This window comes from Myxocyprinus asiaticus, chromosome 3, assembly GCF_019703515.2.
Source record: "Myxocyprinus asiaticus isolate MX2 ecotype Aquarium Trade chromosome 3, UBuf_Myxa_2, whole genome shotgun sequence".
Classification (NCBI taxonomy): Eukaryota; Metazoa; Chordata; class Actinopteri; order Cypriniformes; family Catostomidae; genus Myxocyprinus; species Myxocyprinus asiaticus.
In genome coordinates, this window is record NC_059346.1 from 22,225,912 (window position 1) to 22,249,899 (window position 23,988).

Here is a 23,988-nt window from a genome sequence, read left to right on the forward strand (position 1 = left end):
TTCATGCCATAAAAAAAAACAACAACACAGTTTCACAATTAATAAGACACCCTATGCCTATGAACATCATACATTATGTTGTGTTCTGTGCTATCATTCATTGGTTGCAATACTATTACAAGCCTATAGGGGACACTGTGTCATGTTAATGTGAATTCTACCTGCCAACTACATATAGCGTTGAACTACTGAGTGTTGGCTGTTTGCAGTGTGATGCAGTTAATAAACATGCGGATAGTGTTTAACCAGCAGTCCAGTACTTTCATTTCTTTTACTACATTAAACATTACACATTACTTTGCAGCCAACTTATAATACCAATTTACATTTTATAAACATGTCCATGCACGAAAGCCAAAACCAAGCAGGCCTAATACTAGAAAAACGGTATCTAATAATATTTGCAATTTAAATGTTGCTTGCAATAATTTTAGTTTCGTAAGGATACACGGTTACTTTTCTAAACTTGATCCAACACTGAATGCTCAGGCCAGCCTAATTTACACTTAGAAAATTCCTGATGTTGCTATAACAATGTAAAAAGGACTTACCAATTTGCTTGAAGTGAAAATCAGCCCTCCTTTCCTGTTTATATCTCAGGTTTTTAAATCCATAAGGATCTCTTTCTCAATGGATAACAGCAGTGATTCCAGCCGACTCGTCAGCTATAGATCTTGTGCTCTGTGCTTTCAAATTATGTACATCACTTAAAGCGTGATTGCGTTGTTCAAGGCCAGCTAGAAGGCCTCGACCGGGACATATCCTAAAGACCACACCCACCAAGAACAAATAAATCAATCTGATTGGCTGATGAATCTGACAATCTGACTTTAGATGCCTTTTCACTTGAACTCTTGAGGGATTCTATAGAAATTCTGAAGGCATAACTGGGTGGAGCTCAGACTCACAAGCTTCAGCTAAGGAGCATGGCTTCGGGCATGCGATTTGTGAAACAGACATCACACTTCGCTTGTTAGCATCAAGGAATAAATTCTGACTGGATAATCTTTTAGTTTTTTTGCTATTCATTTGTAGATGAATTAGGAGTGGAAAGTGATTGAAAATAAATGTAAAAAAGTGAATGAGAATTAGAATGAGAAAATATTTATTTTTTAGGCATGTTAAGCCAGCAAAGAAGGCTTTGCTGGCCCTGAGAATTCACCACTGCTCATACTTGCCCAACTGAACTCAGGAACATAACTCCTGGCAAGAGAGAACACATTCTGATCGAAGAGCATCCAGACAAATCCAACCATTTATAATTAATCTAATTCATCTCATTAAAAGTCAAAAGTTGAATTTAAAAATTAACATGCATTTCGGAATTTATTAGTATTTGGTTTATTCCCCTTTTGCTTTGATAGTATGCGCTCGAGCTGGTGTCCACATGTTATCCATCAGCATGATTTGGGAATGTTCTTAAGAGCATCTTGTGTTCTTCAGTGGAAGCAAGTTAACATGGTCAGCTTCACAAATTTGCTCACAAGTGACAAGATTAGTGACCCAGATAGAGTGCAGAATCGTAAAAATTTGTATTCATTTATTTCATAGCCTTTCTTTGGTTTAAATGTTACAAAATTCTAAAACTTTGTTTATTTTTAGGTTTAAATTACACTTTAAATCCCAGATTTTCAATGTATACTCCCTACTGTATATATTCATAAAATGTATAGTTCCAGTCCAAGAAGCTGATACAACTCTGATACAATGTTTGTGCTAATACAGCGGCAAAGTCTGTTTAATTAAAAGGGTAGTTCACCCAAAATCTCATCACTTACTCACCCTCACGCCATCCCAGATGTGAATGATTCTCTTTCTTCTGCTGAACACAAATGAAAATTTTTAATAGAATATTTCAGCTCTGTAGGTCCTCATAATGCAAGTGAATGGGTACTAACATTTTGAAGCTCCAAAAAAGCAAATTAAGGCAGCATAAATGTAATCCATAAGACTCCAGTGGTTAAATCTATATCTTCATAAGCAAAATGATGAGTGTGGGTGAGAAACAGATCAATATTTAAGTCCTTTTGTACTGTAAATTCTCCTCCCTGTCCGGTAGGTGGCAATATGCATGAAGAATGTGAATTGCCAAAAACAAAAAAGAAGAATGTGAAAGTGAAAGTGGAACTTTATAGTAAAAAAGGACTTAAAGAGCCCATATTATGCTAATTTACAGCTTCATAATTTTATTTTGGGGGTCTACTAGAATAGGTTTACATGCTTTAATGCTCAAAAAACACATTATTTTTCTTTTTCCCGCTCTTCATACTCTGCCGAAACACTCTGATTTACCTCCTGTCTCTTTAAAGCCACCCTTTCCGAAAAGCCCAGTCTGCTCTGATTTGTCAGCTGGCCTAGTCTTTTATGATTGGTCAACCGCGTAGAGCATGTGTCAGAAATGTAACGCCCCTTACCATAACTGAGTTTCAGCTCCCGAGTTTCGCTGAGCAGCTGTAAACACTATTGTAACTATGGTAAAAGTAGTGTTGGTTTTTGCCGTACCTTTTTTTTTTTTGCCCGAGTCTGATAATGAAAGAAATAATGAAAGTTTGGAAGAACAAGCTGATCGACCCGAACCACCTTCGCAAGCACGACTTGAGCAGGACGTTTCACAATGGTAAGTTTTACTTTTGTAGCTTTCTTACAAGTACACTGTTGATTATGGTGAACCTAACAATGCTTCAAGTAAAAGACACGTAGTTCATCTTTTGCTGGAATGGGTGTAGCCGAACTTTTTTCGCCCGAGATATGAATGGAGAACAGAGGCTTACTCCCGGTTAGTAAGTAAGTTAGCTGTGGACTAACGTGAATAGCGGCCGCAACATTATAGCTTGTAATTATATAAGACTCTTGAGCTCGACCATTTTGTTACACAGTTTTAGGTTAAAGCTGGCCACTGCTGAATAGTAAACCCTTACCAAAACAATAACATTACATAGCAAGTTAGCCGAGCACTACCGTGGATTGCAGACGTAAAATAACCGTTTGTAAAAATAAATCCATCTCCACACTTGATTACTCTTCATGATAGTGCAGTAAGAACGATAAACAATCTACATAATTCTACACAATTGTAGGTAAAAGTGGGCCCACAGCTGATTAGCAAAACTATTTCAACACAATAACATTAGCTAGCAGGTTAGCAGAGGCCTACAGCTGTGCACTGGGTGTACACCGTAGCTACAACACAAAACTCCGCTTTTGAACTCTCTGTAGCAGATAAATACACAAATAATCAAGCATACTTACAGGTTGTGATCCTGAAGCACCAGATTGTCCCAACAAAGTGGGAACTGCACTATCTTTCAGGGGTAACCGACTTGAAAATCCAGCATTGGTTGTGTTGTACTGCTAAATAATTAAAATAAATTCACTGATTCTTCAATTCATCTGCCTTTGGAAGTCCAAACAGAGGTTTTGCTTTCACAGTGAAGAAAACAGCATCTTCTCGACGTGGCGACAACACTAACCCAACTCATCCTGGTCTCAGCTATAACTACATTTGATTGAGGGCGGGCATTATGCAAATGTGTTACATAGTGACATAGATACTTTACGGAAGAAATGGCATGACTACAAACAGCCCGTTTCTTGTAGTTCTTGAGCAGTGTTGTCTGTGGGAGAATTTGCATGGATTTTGTTCTTTGTAACTTTGCAGACCTTTTACATGCACAAAGAGCTATGTTACACACTAAAGGAAAGGTAAAATCCTAAAAAGCATAATAAGGTCTCTTTAAATATTGCTCTGTTTCTCACCCACAATTGTCATAAAACTTAAGACATACAGGTATATTTCACCACTAGAGTCTTTTGGATTACGGCAAGCACTTCTGGACATACTTTTTCAAAATAAACGTCCCACACTAAATGAACTAATTTTGAAATTAATACGAGCATGAATTACAGTGTAAAAATAAAGTTAAATATTTTACATTATTTTAGGATACCCCACAATATGGTGACATTAACTTTATATTAATTTGCATTGCATTTTAATGAATTTTAATATCTGCTACACAGCTAATGGTAAAACTATACACATTATATGCAGTCTATATGCAATTTGGAACAAAAGACCACTATGTTTGTGATATCTGGGAAAGATGATCCTTTTTTATTCCAATGAGCTTTAGTTTATTTGGACGGTGGGGGTTCCAATGTTTGACGTGCTCCAATGACGTCATCATAAAGTTATCATATCGCATTTCCCAACAACTTAACTCATATCTAATTTTTCCTCTATCTCGTGCAGCCCTATACTGAAGTATTAGCTACTCTTCAGAAGTAAGCCTACTGTATTTTGAATTCTTAGTGCTTAGTGTATTTGTCAGTTTATGATATTGCATTGGGTGTAGCATCTTTTTTACGGAAACAGCGTTTTCACAACATAAGTTACGCAATGCAAATTAGGCATATCATGACTAGCGTGTTACTTAGGTCATGTTCACCTTTTATTGGCTTCATTGTCTGTGCAGATATAAGTTGTAATATATCATATACACTCACTCTGCACTTTATTAGGAACAACTGTACACCTACATATTCATGCAATTATCTAATCAGCCAATCATGTGGCAGCAGTGCAATGCATAAAATAATGCAGATACAGCTCAGGAGCTTCAATTAATATTCACATCAACCATCAGAATAGGGTAAAATAGCAATCTCAGTGATTTCGACCAATGCATGATTGTTGATGCCAGATGGGCTGGTTTGAGTATTTCTGTAACTGCTGATCTCCTGGGATTTTCATGCACAACAGTCTCTATAGTTTACTCAGAATTGTGCGAGAAACAAAAAACATCCAGTTAGCGTTCTGCGGACAGAAATGCCTTGTTGATGAGAGAGGTCAATGGAGAATGGCCAGACTGGTTTGAGCTGACAGAAAGGCTACGGTAACTCAGATAACCACTCTGTACAATTGTAGTGAGCAGAATATCATCTCAGAATGCACAAAAAGTTGAACCTTGAGGTGGATGGGTTACAACAGCAGAAGACCACATCTGGCACAAAAAAAAATTGTTCTCGAGTAATCCGACAGGTGATGTCTCTATCAAAAATGTAATTGGCTCTTTTAACTGTAAGATGGGACTTCCATTCCTACAGCCACCATATTCTGCATTACAATTTCTCCCAGTCATATGTATACCAGTGCCCTGTCACATTCTATACTGTCTCTAATAGTGTGCACAATATAGCTAGGTCTTTTATATCTTTTTGCTGAAATACGCAACACCCTAAAAGACAAAAATAACGACCAAATTTATGACAATGCCAGATTAGGATGTCCAGCAGCTAATAAACTCCTCACAGGATCAAAGTGTTAGACGTCAGTGGCATCAATCATTCAGCAGAGACAAGCAGAGCAGTCTATGCTTTAATGCTCCATGACTCATCTCTTATGAAAGGCTGAAGTGTCTGACAGGTTATCAAATAGCACCACTCAGACAACTCCCCCAGTGACACTTTCAAATGAGAGAGCCAGAGAAAAAGGGGACATTTAACCACAAAGCTTAACAAGGTCTGCCATAGTTTTGCTCTCTCTACTCTAAAGCATCCACAGCTCTTACACTTGTGTTTTCTCTTTCAAGAGTAACATTTAGTGAACTCACACACCCTCCATCAAAATGATATGCAAAGTGGAGGCTTGAGATGACTATGGGAGATTCAAAATGGACTGTTTTAACATGTTGCAGGGCAATGGTTTTTAATTAGCTAAATAGAGTGGGAAAGGGCTAAGTATAACTGTCTGATAATAGTAATCTGTTTGTAGCATTCTTGCTGCCTCTCTCCTTTGCCTCAGCTCAGCTATGCTCATTTGTACAATCTCATCCAGTGTTTTATAAGCATGTGCAGTCTGATTCTTTGGTCAAAATCAAACTTAAGGTATAGCCAATCATCATTTGGTGTTCCAAGGATTGCCCAATCAGAGCAGCCACTGTCACTATGTAGCACTATGTCAGGCTACAACCTCTCAAAATTCTCTGTAGTTGACAAACACAAGCCAGATTTATGTTGTAATCTACTTTGCTTTTTTGAACACAGATCTCTTGTGCTTTTATGTGTGGTAGTTAGTGCACTGTAAGCAATGTGGTAGTTTATTTACTGATAATGCTTTAACAGATGGTTGAGAGAAGTTGTCAGATTCTCATCCACACTGGAACAGTGGTTTCATCCACCAAAAATGGAGACTTAAAAAACGCTCCTCATGACCGCATACTTATGAGGAAACATTAGGAAACTTAAAGCAGAGTTTTCAAACTTAAAGGTGCTATAAGCGATTTTAGCTGTTCTGGGACTTCCAATAGACTTAGCCATTGATTAGTCCCTCTTTCCAAAACTCTACTCTCCAAAGACACACACAGACACTTGGAGGGCAGGGATCTCCCTGAGCGATTCACGGGAGCAGGACATCGTACCGGCACTTATATGAGCATACTGTATATGGGCTGCTTTGGCTGAATTGGCTAAACAAACAATCTGACCGCGGCCCGTGGATATCTTTTCAGAGCGGTTTACCAAGCCTAGGGCTGTTACTGAGACAAGTGTGATATTTCATGGCACCTATTTCAATGATATCTGACAGGTAATACGGATTAGTGTGAACATGGCCTGAGGCTGTGAGTCCATAACATTTTGCCTAACATTTGCTTTTGAGCTTCACAGAATAGAGCAATTCATTAGGGTGAGTAAAAGATGACAACATTTTCATTTTTGGGTGAACTGTTCCTTTAAGGGCTATGGTTAGGCAAATATACTGGTGTTAGGGATAAGGTCAGGGGAAAAAAGAGTGTCAACATAAGATTATAAATATATAAATCTGCACTGATTTTGGGAATGGATTTAAACAAGGAGAAACTGAGAGCACTACACTATTATTGGTAGATGAAAGCACAATTAAATTAGCCAAAATATTTAAGAAAAAACACACAAAGAGTGAGGAATGTTTAGAACTTTTGAATGACAGGCGTTCAAATTCTGCGGAAATCTGTAAAGCAGATTCCATGTGGGCCTGGTTATTGATTATTTCAGTTGAAGAAAATGCACTCACCTCAATACTGAAGTATCCTCTGTCTACATAATCACCCAGGAACAGATAGCGTGTGTTGTCAGGGGAGCCACCAACTTCAAAGAGCTTCATGAGGTCAAAGAACTGTCCATGGACATCACCACATACTAGAAGTAAAAAGGGACCAAAATAAAAAGTGAGTGATACACAACGCTCGTTGATGAGAAAGAATTTAAAGGTTAAGTTTGTGGCACCATACGTAATTTCAAAAATAATGACAGCTTTCAAACAGGTTTTCCATTGGTTGGACAAACAGATAGTCCCTCTCCAAACTCACATCATTGGTTGCGCCAATGTTGCTGTGTCAATCAAGAAGGAATGCTCAAACAAGCAGAGCAACATTTCGAAAGCACCAAAGAGTCACTGTGTTTACACTTTTCAGGGAAATCAACCTACAAATGGCTTACTTGTAGTTGTCTATCCATATTAAGATGGGATAGGAGCAATCATTTAATAATCAAAAAACTGACCCACTTCACCTTTAAGCTGAAAAACTTTTGGTTAGCAGAACCAAACGGTAAAAGCTTTTCTAAATTGCATTGGGCAGATACAGTACCAAACACTTCACTTAAATCTATTCTACCTGCATCTAGCCAACCATGGCCACATGTACAAGGCTGCTCTGTCACTTAGCAACACCGACACTATATCTGAAAATACAGAGGCTGGATCCATTTATAAAACAGAATGCATCTAGAGCCGGAGGGGTTTGTGACATCCATTAATTCATGCTCAAAGGCAGTCATAACTATAGAAGACAGATGAGCTCTGATAAAAGGCAAATACATGTGCATCAAAAAATACTGTGGCATGATGCATTCAATGCCTTCAAGAATTTAAACCTTATAAAATAAATCTTCATTTCATAATTGAGTACGTTTAAGAATCTCTGTTAGTAACTGATAGGACCAAATCGAATTCAAGATTACCCATTTGATACATCTGTAAATATCCATGAATTAAACCAGAGCTGTTGTGCAGCTGTTATTGCACATGCTCGACTCATTGAGCCTTGATGCTCAAGCTGGTAATACAGGTTTGAGTCTGGCCTGCAACATGTCCTGATACCATTCCACCTCACTCTCTCTATGACTTTCAGTCTCTTTTTTTCTATCTGTCTATTACATTGTCTCTCAATCCAAAAGTACCCACAGCAATGCACATTTTGGACATCTTTTTTATCTAAGGGGCCGATCCCACCATACACATACTTGGGCTAAATAAAGCTAGATGCAGAGCCATGAATACAACAGAACACAGGTTTTCCGAGACATGTTTTTAAAAATTAAACTTTGTAACTTCACACAGTGTCTAAAGAATGTGGCGCTTCTGAGTGAGACGCTGAAAAAAACAGCAAGATGCAGCACACTGGTCAAAGAAGTTGGTCTAGCGCATGTTTGTGTAGGAAAACAAATTAACATCAAAGACGGACGCAAAAACATGTTTTGTGTGAACGGCCTCTAACACAACCAATTGATGTCATGGAACCTCTAACGAGCGAAATAAGTTGAAATGGGTGTGTTAGATAAGCAAAACATTGTGCAGTGTTGGAGGTTTTCAAGAATCAGAATAGGTAAACACTGGTTTAATAAAAAAAAAAAGATCATCATCATCAGGTAAACACTGCAAAACAACTTACAATGGCAATATAATGTGCCTAATGAAACAGATGACATTTTATATACAGGTGCATCTCAAGAAATTAGAATGTTGTGGAAAAGTTCATTTATTTCAGTAATTCAACTCAAATTGTGAAACTCGTATATTAAATAAATTCAATGCACACAGACTGAAGTAGTTTATGTCTTTGGTTCTTTTAATTGTGATGATTTTGGCACACATTTAACAAAAACCCACCAATTCACTATCTCAAAAAATTAGAATACATCATAAGACCAATAAAAAAAACATTTTTAGTGAATTGTTGGCCTTCTGGAAAGTATGTTCATTTACTGTATATGTACTCAATACTTGGTAGGGGCTCCTTTTGCTTTAATTACTGCCTCAATTCGGCGTTTGTGGCACTGCTGAGGTGGTATGGAAGCCCAGGTTTCTTTGACAGTGGCCTTCAGCTCATCTGCATTTTTTGGTCTCTTGTTTCTCATTTTCCTCTTGACAATACCCCATAGATTCTCTATGGGGTTCAGGTCTGGTGAGTTTGCTGGCCAGTCAAGCACACCAACACCACGGTCATTTTGGCAGTGTGGGCAGATGCCAAATCCTGCTGGAATATGAAATCAGCATCTTTAAAAAGCTGGTCAGCATAAGGAAGCATGAAGTGCTCCAAAATTTCTTGGTAAACGGGTGCAGTGACTTTGGTTTTCAAAAAACATAATGGACCAACACCAGCAGATGACATTGCACCCCAAATCATCACAGACTGTGGAAACTTAACACTGGACTTCAAGCAACTTGGGCTATGCGCTTCTCCACCCTTCCTCCAGACTCTAGGACCTTGGTTTCCAAATGAAATACAAAACTTGCTCTCATCTGAAAAGAGGACTTTGGACCACTGGGCAACAGTCCAGTTCTTCTTCTCCTTAGCCCAGGTAAGACGCCTCTGACGTTGTCTGTGGTTCAGTAGTGGCTTAACAAGAGGAATACAACAACTGTAGCCAAATTCCTTGACACGTCTGTGTGTGGTGGCTCTTGATGCCTTGACCCCAGCCTCAGTCCATTCCTTGTGAAGTTCACCCAAATTCTTGAATAGATTTTGCTTGACAATCATAAGGCTGCGGTTCTCTCGGTTGGTTGTGCATCTTTTTCTTCCACACTTTTTCCTTCCACTCAACTTTCTGTTAACATGCTTGGATACAGCACTCTGTGAACAGCCAGCTTCTTTGGCAATGAATGTTTGTGGCTTACCCTCCTTGTGAAGGGTGTCAATGATTGTCTTCTGGACAACTGTCAGATCAGCAGTCTTCCCCATGATTGTGTAGCCTAGTGAACCAAACTGAGAGACCATTTTGAAGGCTCAGGAAACCTTTGCAGGTGTTTTGAGTTGATTAGCTGATTGGCATGTCACCATATTCTAATTTTTTGAGATAGTGAATTGGTGGGTTTTTGTTAAATGTGAGCCAAAATCATCACAATTAAAAGAACCAAAGACTTAAACTACTTCAGTCTGTGTGCACTGAATTTATTTAATACACGAGTTTCACAATTTGAGTTGAATTACTGAAATAAATGAACTTTTCCACGACATTCTAATTTATTGAGATGCACCTGTATACTTGTAAAAGTTAACCAATATGATTTATATACTGTATATATTGTATGATTTATTATTTAATGTTTTTTCACCCCCTGGCTACAGTTGCACACACTAATGCCAATGATATATAATAATGAATATCAGCCTTTGAAACCATGTATGAATTTTCCATTATTGTTTTCCCAGGAAGTAGGTTGGGGCCATTCACCACAACATGACACAACGACTAGCCAAAAGAACAGGCTTCATACACCTCCTCGAAAGTTCATTCAAATCAAGCCCTACTAAAGATTAGCTCTTGCTTTCTTACCAGTGATTGGTGCTTCCACCTCGAGCATGCACTTCTCCTGTCTGAGGATGTTGGCACCTTCTTTTATGATGAGTAAAGCTACTTCCTCCTCCAAGCGTCCCTCTTTGATCAAATGGTTTTTCAGCAGCTCAGCATTGGGCTTGCCATCAACAAATAGGTCCTTCAATGTCAGCCGCTGGTGAGGTGGCAGTGGCACTGCTGTAGGTACAAGAAGAACAAATCATCAGTTGACAATGTGGATACCTTTTCAACATGAAAGTCAAGGTTGACAAGATACATTCAAGCATGGAAATACTAACAAGTTTCAATTATAAATTGACCCCTTCCGGTATAAAGCAGTTTAAGCACATTCTGCCCTAAAAAATCAAAACACAGTAACCACCCCATTAAGAAAAATGGCTTTCAGAGAAAGCTGAAATATCCATTGACATAAGTATTCAGACCCTTAACTCAGTACTTAATTGAAGCAGCTTTGGCAGCAATTACACCCTCGAGTCTTTTCGAGTATGATGTGACAAGCTTTGCACACCTGTATTTGGGGATTTTCTGCCATTCTTCTCTGCAGATCCTCTAAAGTTCTGTCATGTTGGATGGGGACCAACGGTGGACACCCATTTTCAGGTCTCTCCAGAGATGTCTGATTGGGTTTAAGTCCGGGCTCTGGCTGAGCCACTCAAGGACATACACAGAGTTGTCCCTAAGCCAGTGTTTCCCAACCTTTTTTCTGCCAAGGCACACTTTTTACGACTAAAAAAATTCTATGGCACACCACTATCCCACACAGACTAACCATCAAAATTTTTCCTTTTCAAGAACTTCTCCACGTTTTCTATCCGTCTTAGTAGTGTGTTTACTTGTAATGTTTGAAATTCGGCTATACAAAAAACAAAAACAAAAAAAAAAACAAGTCACATAGGTAAGCTATGCTGTGTGAGGTCACAGGTGTTAAGAGTGCTAAATGGGTAATGAAAAACAACAAATTTGCTTCTTTTCTGATTTGTAGATTTGATCTTGCAATGCCACAACAAATTACAGGGATGCAAACTCATGAAGGGCGAAAAAGGTAAGATAAGCACTGGTCCACGAACATTTTTTCTGGGGATATTTGTTTTTAAAAAATAAGCTAAAAGCACCAATTCCAGCTATTTTAGTGATTCAAGTTTATTCAAGTTTACAATTGTGCAGAATTAGCTGCAAAATAAAGAGTATTTTGGTGAGGCTTGCTTCTTTTTCACAAATTTGTTAAATTTTATTAACTGATTAGTTCAGTGACCCCTTCCGGAAGTGTCACTAGGTGGCGACAAATGAACGTCTTATGTGCTATGAGTGAGTCAGTGAATCATTTTGAGTCGTTCATGACCGAAATCTACCAAGAGACTTTATAGTGTTTAAGCATTAAAAGAACAAAGCAGATCTATAGTCTTCCTTCAGTCTGAGCATTCTTTTTCATCCAAAAAGACAACAATAGTCTAATAATAGTGAGTTTCAATAACGTCCTTACCTTTTCCTTTATTAAAACTTGCATGGCTCAAATCTACTGAATTCAGTATAAGAATTATAAACACAAAGCAGTTCTACGGTATCATTTTCCTACAGTAGCCTATTTAAACTGCTGATCATGGCTTTAATCAGAAAAGAACACAATAACAGACAAATAATAATAATTTTGAGTTTCAATAATGTTCTTTCGTCATTGTAAAGCGCATTTCACATGAGTTGAGTCGAGGCGTCAAGCGCCGCATTGCCCTCCACATGACAAGAGTTGCAGAAAGCGTCACAGAGGGGCGATTTTACAAGTTTGCCATGTAAAAAAGTGGGAGGTGTGCACAATAAACATTGAAAACATGTATTTGGAAGAGAGAAAAAAAGCTTGCAGTTGCTTTGATAGCAGGAAGTAATAAAAGGACTCATTTATGTTTAGGTCTAAGCGTTTTCTTGGTGTATTTAAATTAGTTCAATAACTGGGGTCTCTGATATTCATAAACGATAAGGTGATGTTTAATTAAAAGAAATTATTCATTATAAAGACAGTCAATGTCTTCACAAATTTGGACAGTTTCTAAATATTTCTTGTTGCTTAGTACTCTCAAAGACATTACTGGTGAAGCAAAAACGTGTGTGTGAAAAACACTTTGGTGTAAAGTGGTGTCACTTCATAGACTTCAGTGTATTCTGCAGCGCTGATGTGAGTCATGTGAAAGACTCTTAACGCGTATAAATATCAGTCAATTTTGCTCATTGATCATTGCTCTTCACAATTACAAAAGTGACCGATTATGGTTTCAAAACGGCCAATTTCTCCGAAAGGTGAGGAGTTTGGATCCCTGAAATTATTATATATTTTTTCATGCATTTATTTATTTTGTGGAATTTGATAATATTCCACGGCACACCTGTCAATCTTTCATGGCACACTAGTGTGCCATGGCACAGTGGTTGGGAAACACTGCCCAAAGCCACTCTTGCATTGTCTTGGCTGTGTGCTTAGGGTCATTGGAAGGTGAACATTCAGCCCAGTCTGAGGTCCTGAGTGCTCTGGACCAGGTTTTCATTAAAGGATATCTCTGTATTTTGCTGCATTCAGCTTTCCTTCAACCCTGGCCAGTCCCCCAGTCCCTGCCACTGAAAAACACCCCCACAGCATGATGCTACTATCACCATGCTTTACCGTTGGGATGGTATTGCGCAGGTGATGAATGGTGCCTGGTTTCCTCCAGACATGACGCTTGAAATTGAGGCCAAACATTTTAATCTTCGTTTCATCAGACCAGAGAATCTTCTTTCTCACAGTCTGAGAGTCCTTTAGGTGCTTTTTTGCTTTCTTGCACTGAGGAGAGGCTTCCGTCTGGCCACTCTGCCATAAAGCCCAGATCGGTGGAGTGTTGCAGTGAAGGTTGTCCTTCTGCAATTTTCTCCCATCTCCACACATGATCTCTGGAGCTCAACCAGAGTGACCGTCAAGTTCTTGGTCACCTCTCTTACCAAGGCCCTTCTCCCCCGATAGCTCAGTTTGGCCGGGCGGCCAGCTCTAGAAAGAGTCCTGGTTGTTCCAAACTTCTTCCATTTAAGAATTATGGAGGCCACTGTGCCCTTGGGAATCTGAAAATGCAGCCGAAATTTTTTGTAGCCTTCCCCAGATCTGTGCCTCGACACAATCCTGTCTCTGAGCTCTGTATGCAGTTCCTTTGAACTCATGGCTTGGTTTTTGCTCTGATATGCATTTTCAGCTGTGAGACCTTACAGTATATAGACAGGTATGTGCCTTTCCAAATCATGTCCAATCAATTGAATTTGCCACAGGTGGACTCCAGTCACAGTATAGAAACATCTCAAAGATGATCCAAAGAAATGGGATGCACCTGAGCTAAATTTCAAGTGTCATAGCAAAGGGTCTGAATACTTATGTCAATGTGATATTTCAGTTTTTTTCTTTTTAATAAATTTGCAAAGTTATGAAAAAAATCATGTTTTTGCTTTGTCATTATAGGGTATAGAGTGTAGATTGATGTGAAAAAAAAATAATTTAAAGCATTTTAGCATAAGGCTGCAACATAATAAAATGTGAAAAAAAATTAAGGGGTCTGAATACTTTCTGAATACACAGAAGCTTCTTGCTGCAGAAGTTCGATTTTGTGCATCTGTGTGTTCTGAAAAGCGTCAGACAATTGCAACTGCAATGAAATGCAATTCATAACTCAACGCAAGTACGCATGGCGTTTTCAGAATTGCCACAAGGGGCGGTATAACATATATATCAGCGTGAACTGTCTGCTTCTACAGTGAATTTCCTCATTCAAGTCAACTACTATCATGGCGATCAGTTTGCAGAGAATATTGCTGTTGAAGTTAGTTAAAGGCAATATATTTATAGCAACTTAACATTGGCCACGATCCCCACAAATCTGACCAAGACGTGGAGTTAAAGCTGAAAATATGCAACTGTATCATATACGTATACACACTGGTTGCAGATTAAAAAAAAAAAAAACATTTGTATATTCAGGGTTTTTCCTGGCTCAAAATGAGGCAGAGGTGGTACCATCCTGATCATGTGCACACATACACTTGTACCATGCCTCCCACTGGCTGAAGCAAACACTTACAAGCAACATATTTTAGGTGTTCTAATAATTAGATGATTGAAGAAAATGACAATTATAAACTTATAGCATATTTAATTAAAAAAGCTAACCTGTTCAACATTAAATTAATTAAATACAACATAACAGCTAATGTGTTCATTTATAGTTAACAAACAGCAAACTTGATTAATCTCTTAACTGATCTCAGGTATGTGGGTGGGTATGGTGGGAAGGGACGATGTGTAAAGACCAATCGGTCACTGTTTTACAGCTTGGATTGGACTGATCGCTTAGATTGACGGGGCTTGATTTACCATGCACACAACTGAAACAGTGCTGGATCTTATTACTTGTTACTTATTCTATGTAATTATGTTTCTGGTTTATTGTGGCCTTTACAAATGTAAGTAGTTCTTAGGTTCAGTAAAACCCTCAGATCACTTGTTTGGAGAGTTTTTTGGACTTTTGATAAAAAAGGCTACCTTGGTTCCAAATGCCATAACTTGCTTTGAGATAACAATACAACATTTTGCCCAGATACAGTTGACATGATTGTAGTCATCATGTCAAGCATGAATAATTAACAAAATGAATAAATAAACTGCATTACTTTCCCAGCAGTGTTGTAACATAAGAGCCTCCAAACATGAGATGTACATGTTTGCATTTTTGAGAAAATCAAGATTATGCGTGGTTAGTAATTTTTGAGTCACTGAAATAAGGCCATGAAGCACATAATAGATTTTGTAGACTCCAGTTTTCACTCACAAAATTAACTTTTGTGGAACACTTTTTGTGTTTGAAAGGCTGTATCGGATTACGCTCTTCTTCTGAGGTAAATTCACAGCCTGTCTTCTTCCAAAAACGATAATGAGCTCAAACGGGAAAGACTGTACCTCTCGTTGGTTTCATACGGATTACACAATCAGAGAATATTTGTTTTCAATTTAAATTGGTTCATTAAAAGTAGACAATTCAAGCTTTCTATAGACATATTTCTCATGTCTGCGAGGCAAGTATACGCTGAGTTTCGATTCATTTTCGTGATGCGCTCCAGACAGAAGTTCACGGAGACTGAGACGGCAGAAAGCGCATCCTGTATTTCTTTATTTTACAAAACCACAATGTTTTGCTGTTATTGTGAGTGTACCCGCATAAAAGTAAACACTTTATAATTTCGAATGATGTCTTACTCTTATCTGTATGACCAAAAATGACGGAGTATTTCTTTCTGCTGTTATCAGGGGAAAGTCAGGTGATCGCGCCGGTGCCTCCGGTGACCACAGAGGATTGACTATGTTATGTTATCAATATAAAAAAAACAACTCAAACAGGAGCAATTCAAATATTGAATTTTGGGGGCATTTCCGACCCTGCACGACGCAATTTTGAGCCAACGCCTGATTAGCTTGCTTGTTAAGCTTAATGGAGGGCTATTGCCTAAGTTCTGCTGGCTCTATGGAGATTTTTTTTATAGTGGTTTAATTTCACAGCAGTGGCAGACATTATCCTTACCTGGCTGTCACAAATGAAGGCTGGTCAGGTAGACTTCGATGTTGCGTGGAGGCTGTGACAAAGAATGTCAAAGAGGGGGAGGGACAGGGGCTCGTGTGATCTTGCAGAATTACAACTTAAATGCAGATATCGGGCACACATTAAGGGCCAAATTTAAATAAAAACTAAAATATAAATAAAAAAATAAGAAATAACTTGCAAAAAGGGCACTTATCTAGTGAAAGAGGGCGGGTGCTTGAGCACCACTTGGGGTCTATCTGTGCACGTGACTGCTTGCATGAATTTCGTCGACAGTCGGAGGCGGCCACCTCATAATTCTCTATGCAGGAAAAACCCTGTACATTGCTCTTGCTCCCAAAGATGTACTTTTGGAAAACCAAGGCTGTAGGCGACGTATTTTCACTGCTGCTCTTTATTAGTTTGTGCTGCTCTCTGGAGCATCATGACATTTTCTGTTGCTGAGGCTAATAAGAAAAGTTATGGTATCATGAGGATTCTATTGATTTACCCTTTACAGGTATGAAAGGATTCTGAGACACACTGCACAATAATCCTTCACCTGCACTGAACTGCCTGGTAATTTAGCTCCACCAAATCCCTTAGCAAAAGTGCAGAAGTTGCTATGGAGAGGGCTACAGCTCAAGATTAGTTCAATAATGAGATGGGAAATTTAGATAATTTAAAGTTCCTTTAGAACACAAGACAACTATTTTAGTTTATTTTACAATAATTTAATATGCATTAAAGACTAAAACCACAAGGTAAGGTTTGGCTATTGACTGATGTAGCAAATCGTATTCACAGATTTTTGCACAGACTGTAATCAGGATAAAATCTCATGAGCCTCATACAGTATCATGCTAATCTCTATATTTGTTAACATTTGCAATGGAATATAATGAAGTGTAATCCTGAAACATGATTTGCTGAATTACCAGCTAAATCAAAGCATGCAAGGAAATATATCTAGCTTGAAATAAAAAATGTTGTTCAGTCGTTGTAAAACACTCAGTTCATTATTGGATATGAAGCAATGAGCATGTCTCTGGCTTCCAAACACTGCGAAGAAAACAGGAAGAAGCATGGATTGCCAAAGCCCCCGCTCTGGGCTGGCTCAGTCTTCCCCTCAGTCTGTAACAAAAGCCAGGGCTGAGTCTCCTGCTTCTACCACGACCTCATTTGCATGCATCCGCCATAGTGTGTTTTGGCTGCTCAGCCTCCTGCTCTGAATATCTGCTTGATCAATAGCCAGTGTGAACCCATATTTTTCAGAAGGAGTCTGAGAATATCACAGTCTTTGGGAAGAGCAGTTCAAACATCATGATCACACGGGAATTTAGCATGTTGCTTTGGAGAGTTCCTTAGGATCGGCCACATTATGCTGACTTGCGGACAAGTTTCATCTCCTGCATCAGCTCCTATTAGTTTACCTTCCCCTGTGGCGCGACCAGTAGCCCCTTGCTTCAGAGGCATGGGCAACCAGGGTTTAGATCCTCGCGTTTGCATAATCAGTTATGAGCGTGAGTCAGAGGTTGCAGTTTTCCCTCTAACATTACATTTTTACTCCACTGATGGTTAGGTTTAGGTTTGGGGGTACAGTTTATAAAATATGCATTCTTCACTGTATTACAGCCTGTACAGCTAAAAACAATTAGCTTCACAACTCACATTTGGCACCCCTCAGTGGACATTTTACCTGGAAAATGGAGCTCAAACGTGCCCACACGGCCAACATCAGTTACCACTTTGGCCACTAGGGGCAATGTTATGCATTTCGGTAAGTTTAATGGTAGCCAGCTCCTACGTGATAGCTGTGCAGTGTAAACTTCACTCTACTGGCTTTAAGAGACGCACTAGCAACCGAGGCTAGAGGCCATGGCTTTATAGCCTCCTTGCTAGCACGTTCGACTCCCATGCCGTGGATTGCCAGCTCAAATCCCACACGGGTGAGCCGAGTAGGACCAGTGACATAAGCACAGACCAATTTTAGCTAAGGAAAAGTCAACCTACTGTTTCCGATTTCACTGTGAGATCAGTCTGGTTCAAAACTATGGTTGGGTAGCCAATGCACTCAGAAAATGGAAAGATTGAGAGACATGTAACTAAAGACATCTGTATAGTGTTAAGAGGGAAACAACCAGCTGTCTAGTGGCACAGTGAGGTGCACGGAGTCCGACTACTGACAACACTCCCGTTAATTTGTCAATTCTATTAAACATGCTCAGAATGCCAGAGCAAACAATGTCTGATCCCTTAAACATTCCCACAATTAGAGATTCAAATTAAGCTACTGGATCCTACAACTAATCAGCAGTCTCTCTGTACAAGCAGACTAAAACTGTCAATGGCCTCATTACAACAGATGCTAATAAAACCAAATATATATGGACAGGGTTCTATTTGTTAGAAGATCGAAGATGTTAGTTTAAGGGAGAGTTCACCCAAAAAAGAAAATTCTGTCATCATTTACTCACCCTCATTTCGTTCCAAACCCATTTCACTTACACAAAAGGAGTTATCCAGCAGAAAGTCTAGGCTGCTCATTTCCATACAATGAAAGAGAATGGTGACCACTTTCAATTCTGCCAAATACCTCCTTAATGTGTTCCACTAAAGAAAAAGGGGCATGGATTTGAAATGACAGAATTTATATTGAAATGACAAAATAAGAGTAAATGACAGATTTTTTTTTTGGTGTACTATCCTTTTAAATTGTCACGTAGTTTGTGGTGTATAGATCTATGTTAAAGTAAACTTCCTAGCAGGGAATTCCCAAAATTTAACCTTATTCTGTTAACAGGCAAAAATTCCCAACATTCCAAAACATGGTGACTGCCAAAACATTACCCTGTGGATACACATGGCCAAAGTTCAGCTTCCTTGATTCTAATACCTCCATCATGAGGCCACACCCTTGGGCATACAGTATGTCAATATGTACGGTGTGCTTCAGTTCAAGGCATCCCTAGTATGCAACTTCTGACTAAATTATTAAATAAAAGAAATAATGAGTGTCTTTTAGTCTTTTGTTAGACAATTCTGTGCAGCTGCTGTTTTTCTTTCAGTGACTAACAATGGAAACAATGCAAGTTGCACAACATCTTGCGCCTAAGTTCTGCCACCTGAAACAAAATAGCTACTATTAAGAATGAGACCATAAAAAAGAAAAATTTGTCTCTAATAACAGAGCCAAAATCTCAGATATGGGGATCTAATTTAATGTGTAGGCCTTGTTACAAATATCTGTTACATAATTTTTGGACGAGTAGTTCAACAATGACATTCTGTGCTATAAGTGCCAATACTAAAACACATGCTTTGATTTCGTGATTGTAAATTTAGAATGCAATACATGTTATTTTAGATTACGTAATGATGATTGTACATACCACTATTATAGTGCAGGACAGTCTAACACATTCAATGACACAACCCAAAGACTTCAATCATAATGATGGTATGGTAATCCTCAGGAGCAAAATGGAAATAGCCTCATCGTGCTTTTTGATGTCTCTGACAGTTTCTATAAGTCATTTTTGAGTGTACTATGAAAGTATAGCTGAACAGGGTTGATCTGTGCAAAACACGCCAGATTTACAGTCAAGAACGTCTTTCAGGTCATGCGGAAGATCTCATTATGGCCATACATACCCTCCGAGCCCTTTCACAACTCAACACTACATAAGCAGCAAGAAGATGATGTGGAGAAAGGAGACCCCACCTCACCCAAGTTAAAGAGGGCCAACGTACTAAGCATGTCTCCAATTTGCGCTCATTGTCATAAGGACATGAGCAACCATACTGACTGGTGTGGAGTATAAATAAACTGTAAAGACCTCCTGGGTGCACAATGCAGTCTTGGAATAGGGACGGAAAGCTGGGTACGAGCACTAAGAACAGATTAGGCAAAGCCTTTATTAGCCAGGGATTCCAGGTTCAGAGTCTGTTTATTTAGGGACTCCTCCCACTGGAAACGAGATCCTGACCCTAAAGTTTAAAACAGAAGATGGATGGTTAAGTCCAAAGCGAAGAGCGGCCATCTCATTATCGCTTACACATTCTGTAGTAGGATGCTTTGCGTCTTCATTAAAAGTTTGTAGGCATTATACCATTGGACGGATTCTAAAAGTACACAGACAAGGATGCAGATGCCTGGCGTTCATAATGGCGAGATGGGTTTGACACACAGATCCTTAATCTAAGTTAAAAAAAAAATAAAAAAATAACATTTGCATTTGACAGTTCAGAAACATATGTTTTGTATTTCAGTGTTAACAAAGACAGGCTCGGCCTACAAGACTACACTGGTGCCATGCACATTCACTCAGTGCATTTCCATCATTGCCTGTATCTAGGCACGCTAAAAGTGTTCACTCAAAACCTGGATATTTGAAAGGCAAATAGACCCTGTGCTGACCTATTAATGTTGCTATTAGCATGTCTCTTCAAAATGTGCTTGCTTTCCAATTACAAACCTCAAAAATAATATTTTAAACCCACCAGGTTATGTGCGGACATCCAACATGTACCTCTGTCCAATTCCTGTTAGACTGCAGACATGGCCATCGACAAGATTAGTACTTACTTACATTGCTACAGTGTGTCAAAACATTAACTAAGAGATGCAGAATAGACACTGTGCTTCTGTGACACTATCAGTTTGAGAGGGTTACTTTTGAAATGTATTCCACTACAGATTACAAAATACATGTTGTAAAATGTCACTTGTAACGTATTCCATTAGATTACTCAAGGTCAGTAACATATTCTAAATACTTTGGATTACTTCTTCAGCACTGGTAGATTTTTTCACTTGTTTTGACTATAAAACTCTGCCAGTACAGTAAGACAAAATACACGTTAAAAACACATTCTCTGATAAACCTAAATATCTTATGCAGTGTTGTTTCTAGAACAAGATTAATCTAATTAAATCTTGTTTTAAAGAATTTTAGATATTTTTACAGGAAAACAATGCAAAAATTATCAAAAATATGATTTTTGCCTTAATATCAAAGGTCTTTAGAAAAGAAGAAATTTTGATCCAACATGAATTTTCTTGATAAAAAAATATGATCGTGGCTAGTAACATGCATGTAAAATGGCTAGAAATAGCATTTTAGCTTAGCATAAAGCTAACAATTTACACAAGGTTTATTTCTATTTCTTTTGCTCCAAACTTACTTCAAACTTCTCTGTCTGCTCGTATGAATGTAACACATCATAAGAAAGTGTTTCACCGTTGTTCAAATGCACTTTGGATCACATCATTTATATGTATAAATGTTTTCCATCTGAAAGGACTAAATATTAAATGAAACAAATGACAAAAAAATGCAAAGTAATCTCTTCAGTAATCAAAATACTTTTTGAATGTAACTGTATTCTAATTACCAATGATTTAAATTGTAACTGTAGTGGAATACAGTTACTTATATTTTGTATTTTAAATACGTAATCCCGTTACATGTATTCCGTTACTCCCCAACCCTGGACACTATACATGCGTAATATCTGGTGTGCAATGACTCAAATATGAGCAAATGTTCACAGCAAGTGTACAATTTTAATGTTAGTGAATGCAGAGCTCTTACCAAATGTAGCCTAATTTGGCTGGGTTTATCCAGTATGACTTTACTGGGTAAACGGTTTACCTTACCAAAATCAAGCACAAAAATAGAAACACAATGTCCCTAAAAAGTGGGTCTATGTTTTCCTTCAAAAATGTTCAGACCCCCCCCCCCAACTTTCTCAAAAATTCATCTAGGCTATTTAAAATTTAAAACGGTCTAAAATCTGTAATGCCAACTTAAAATGTTAAATAGATTTTCAGTATAAAAAACATGTCATAAACTACCTTATATAGCATTACTTATTAAAACTGAGATATGAAGAGTTTCTCTTCTAATTCACATAGTTTTCACTAGGAGTCCAGCTCCACACCCTGAAAGTTCCCAAAGCTGATCCAAAAAGGTAATGGGAAGCTTGTGTGTTCCCTCTAATTTACTCCACATATTTTATACGACAAATCATTATGAGCCCTTGCTAAGGTTGGCTGATAGGAATACTTAACATTATTTATGCAAGACACCCAAGACAAAAGGAAAAACAGAGAAGACCTTTTTATCTCTTTTGTTTCCCAACGAGTGACAATAGGTACCACTGATGAGTTAAAACCAAGTAATTGATGCTCAACTAACCCACTGGATATGCATAGTAGTATTATTTTACATATGAGCCAGAATAAGGGGTCACTCCCACCTCCAGTTACCTTCAGTCATGGCCAAGCTCCAGTGCAACCATAGCAGTTTCACACTGTAAGGAGCAATCTGACTTATTATTTACTTAATATTCCACATTTTTTATTCTTAAAAGTTTTCTTAGGGATTGAGTGTGTGTGCATATGCAATGATGTTCTACTCGGAGTTGAAATGGGTGGATATCAACTAATCAGACAATTAATTGTCACTTCAGTAAGGCTCATACCAAGATCATATGGTTCAGTTTATTAACAATAAGGTTGTATTGAATGGATGTCAGAACAAGGCTGCTTGCAAGACTGGGATGGGCAATGTAGAGGTTGTTAAAATAACATTCTTGTCTGAGAGACTTTTCATTTCTCTCCAGCCTAGGTTTGAACTGGAACAACTGGTAAAAACATTATATAGATTAGATACAAAATACCACCGTGTCAATTAAAAATAACTAACCTGGCAAACGCGTTGTCTAGACACCCCTGTCTAGTACTGAGACAGAACATATTTACACAGATGCACTTCATGATGCTTTGAACCATACACAAACTGAAATAAACTTACTTTTAATGATTCGTTCAGTGGTCGACAGTTTTTCTTTCGGTTCTTTAGCCGACATCCTCGCACAGTTCAGTCAGGATTTATTAGCCAGTAAATGTGTACAAAATATTCTCCGTGTTTGCTTGTGCCAGTCAGGGAAAGAGGAGGTCGCAAAGTAGCCAGCTACTCCGATGGGTCTGAAATCTGTTCAAATTCAGATCACCAGAGAGGTATAAATCTCCGATACAGCTAATTTAGTCCAAACTGAATACCAGTTGGGAACTCGGGTCACAGGGCATCATAATAACACGAAAACCTGGCCATCGCCAACAGACACCAACTCGATCGCCTTCCCTCGCTAACAGAAATGTGAAGCAATCACCGATCCTCGCTGATGAACTACTACAATCGAGCCCGGTATCGGTCTTTTCCAGCTTACATTGACCTATCTAGCTATCAGCTTCTCTCTATCAGATATCTTCGGCTCGTAGCAACTGGAGCCAGCGACAAAAGATTATTAGGGTTTGGTGCGCAATCTTGAACGTTAATCCGATTTTCCACTTTTCAGAGTCAGAACGTCAACTCGCTACACACTCGAGTTCAAAATAATAATAATAACGTCCCAAACGCCGCCGATTTGCCTTAATGAACATATGTCCTGTCGTGTGACAACAGCGACTGAGCAAGCTACCCTCCCACTCGAGCTAACCATATGGCTAGCAGTAACTTCCAATCACACTCTCGTTCCCAGTTCCACAGATTAAACGGTAATCTCCAAACCTCAGGCGGATTTCCTGCAATATGGCGGTAGCTGTGGCTCGCGACGCGCTGACGTAGGCGCGACGTATCACGTAAAGTTTGACACGTGCGAGATGGTTAAATGTTTTCAATGTGATATATTGTTTTAAAGATGATATTTTGAAACGTAAACAAGCATACAACTGTATTTTAGAGTTATTACTTATTCTGGGCAAATACAATATACACAAAAACACATGCTCTCT

The 23,988-nt window shown here is 38.6% G+C and overlaps 1 protein-coding gene across 4 annotated transcripts in view; it reads right to left on the reverse strand.

The window, feature by feature from the left end:
- Window positions 1-23,770, reverse strand: part of LOC127429082 (protein phosphatase 3 catalytic subunit alpha-like) — a 62,114-nt gene extending 38,344 nt beyond the window's left edge. For 2 of the 4 annotated variants that reach the window (XM_051677882.1, XM_051677873.1), the window contains exons 1-3: window positions 23,009-23,770; window positions 10,594-10,791; window positions 7,052-7,176 (exon numbers count right to left, since the gene is read on the reverse strand). In XM_051677882.1, coding sequence (XP_051533842.1) covers window positions 7,052-7,176; window positions 10,594-10,791; window positions 23,009-23,063 — 378 coding nt within the window. In that variant the 5' untranslated portion in view covers window positions 23,064-23,770. Of the gene's footprint in view, window positions 1-7,051; window positions 7,177-10,593; window positions 10,792-11,122; window positions 11,247-16,190; window positions 16,335-23,008 lie in introns of those variants that run through there. The other 2 variants (XM_051677894.1, XM_051677890.1) reach the window with 2 other exon arrangements.
- Window positions 23,771-23,988: the final 218 nt, after the last annotated feature.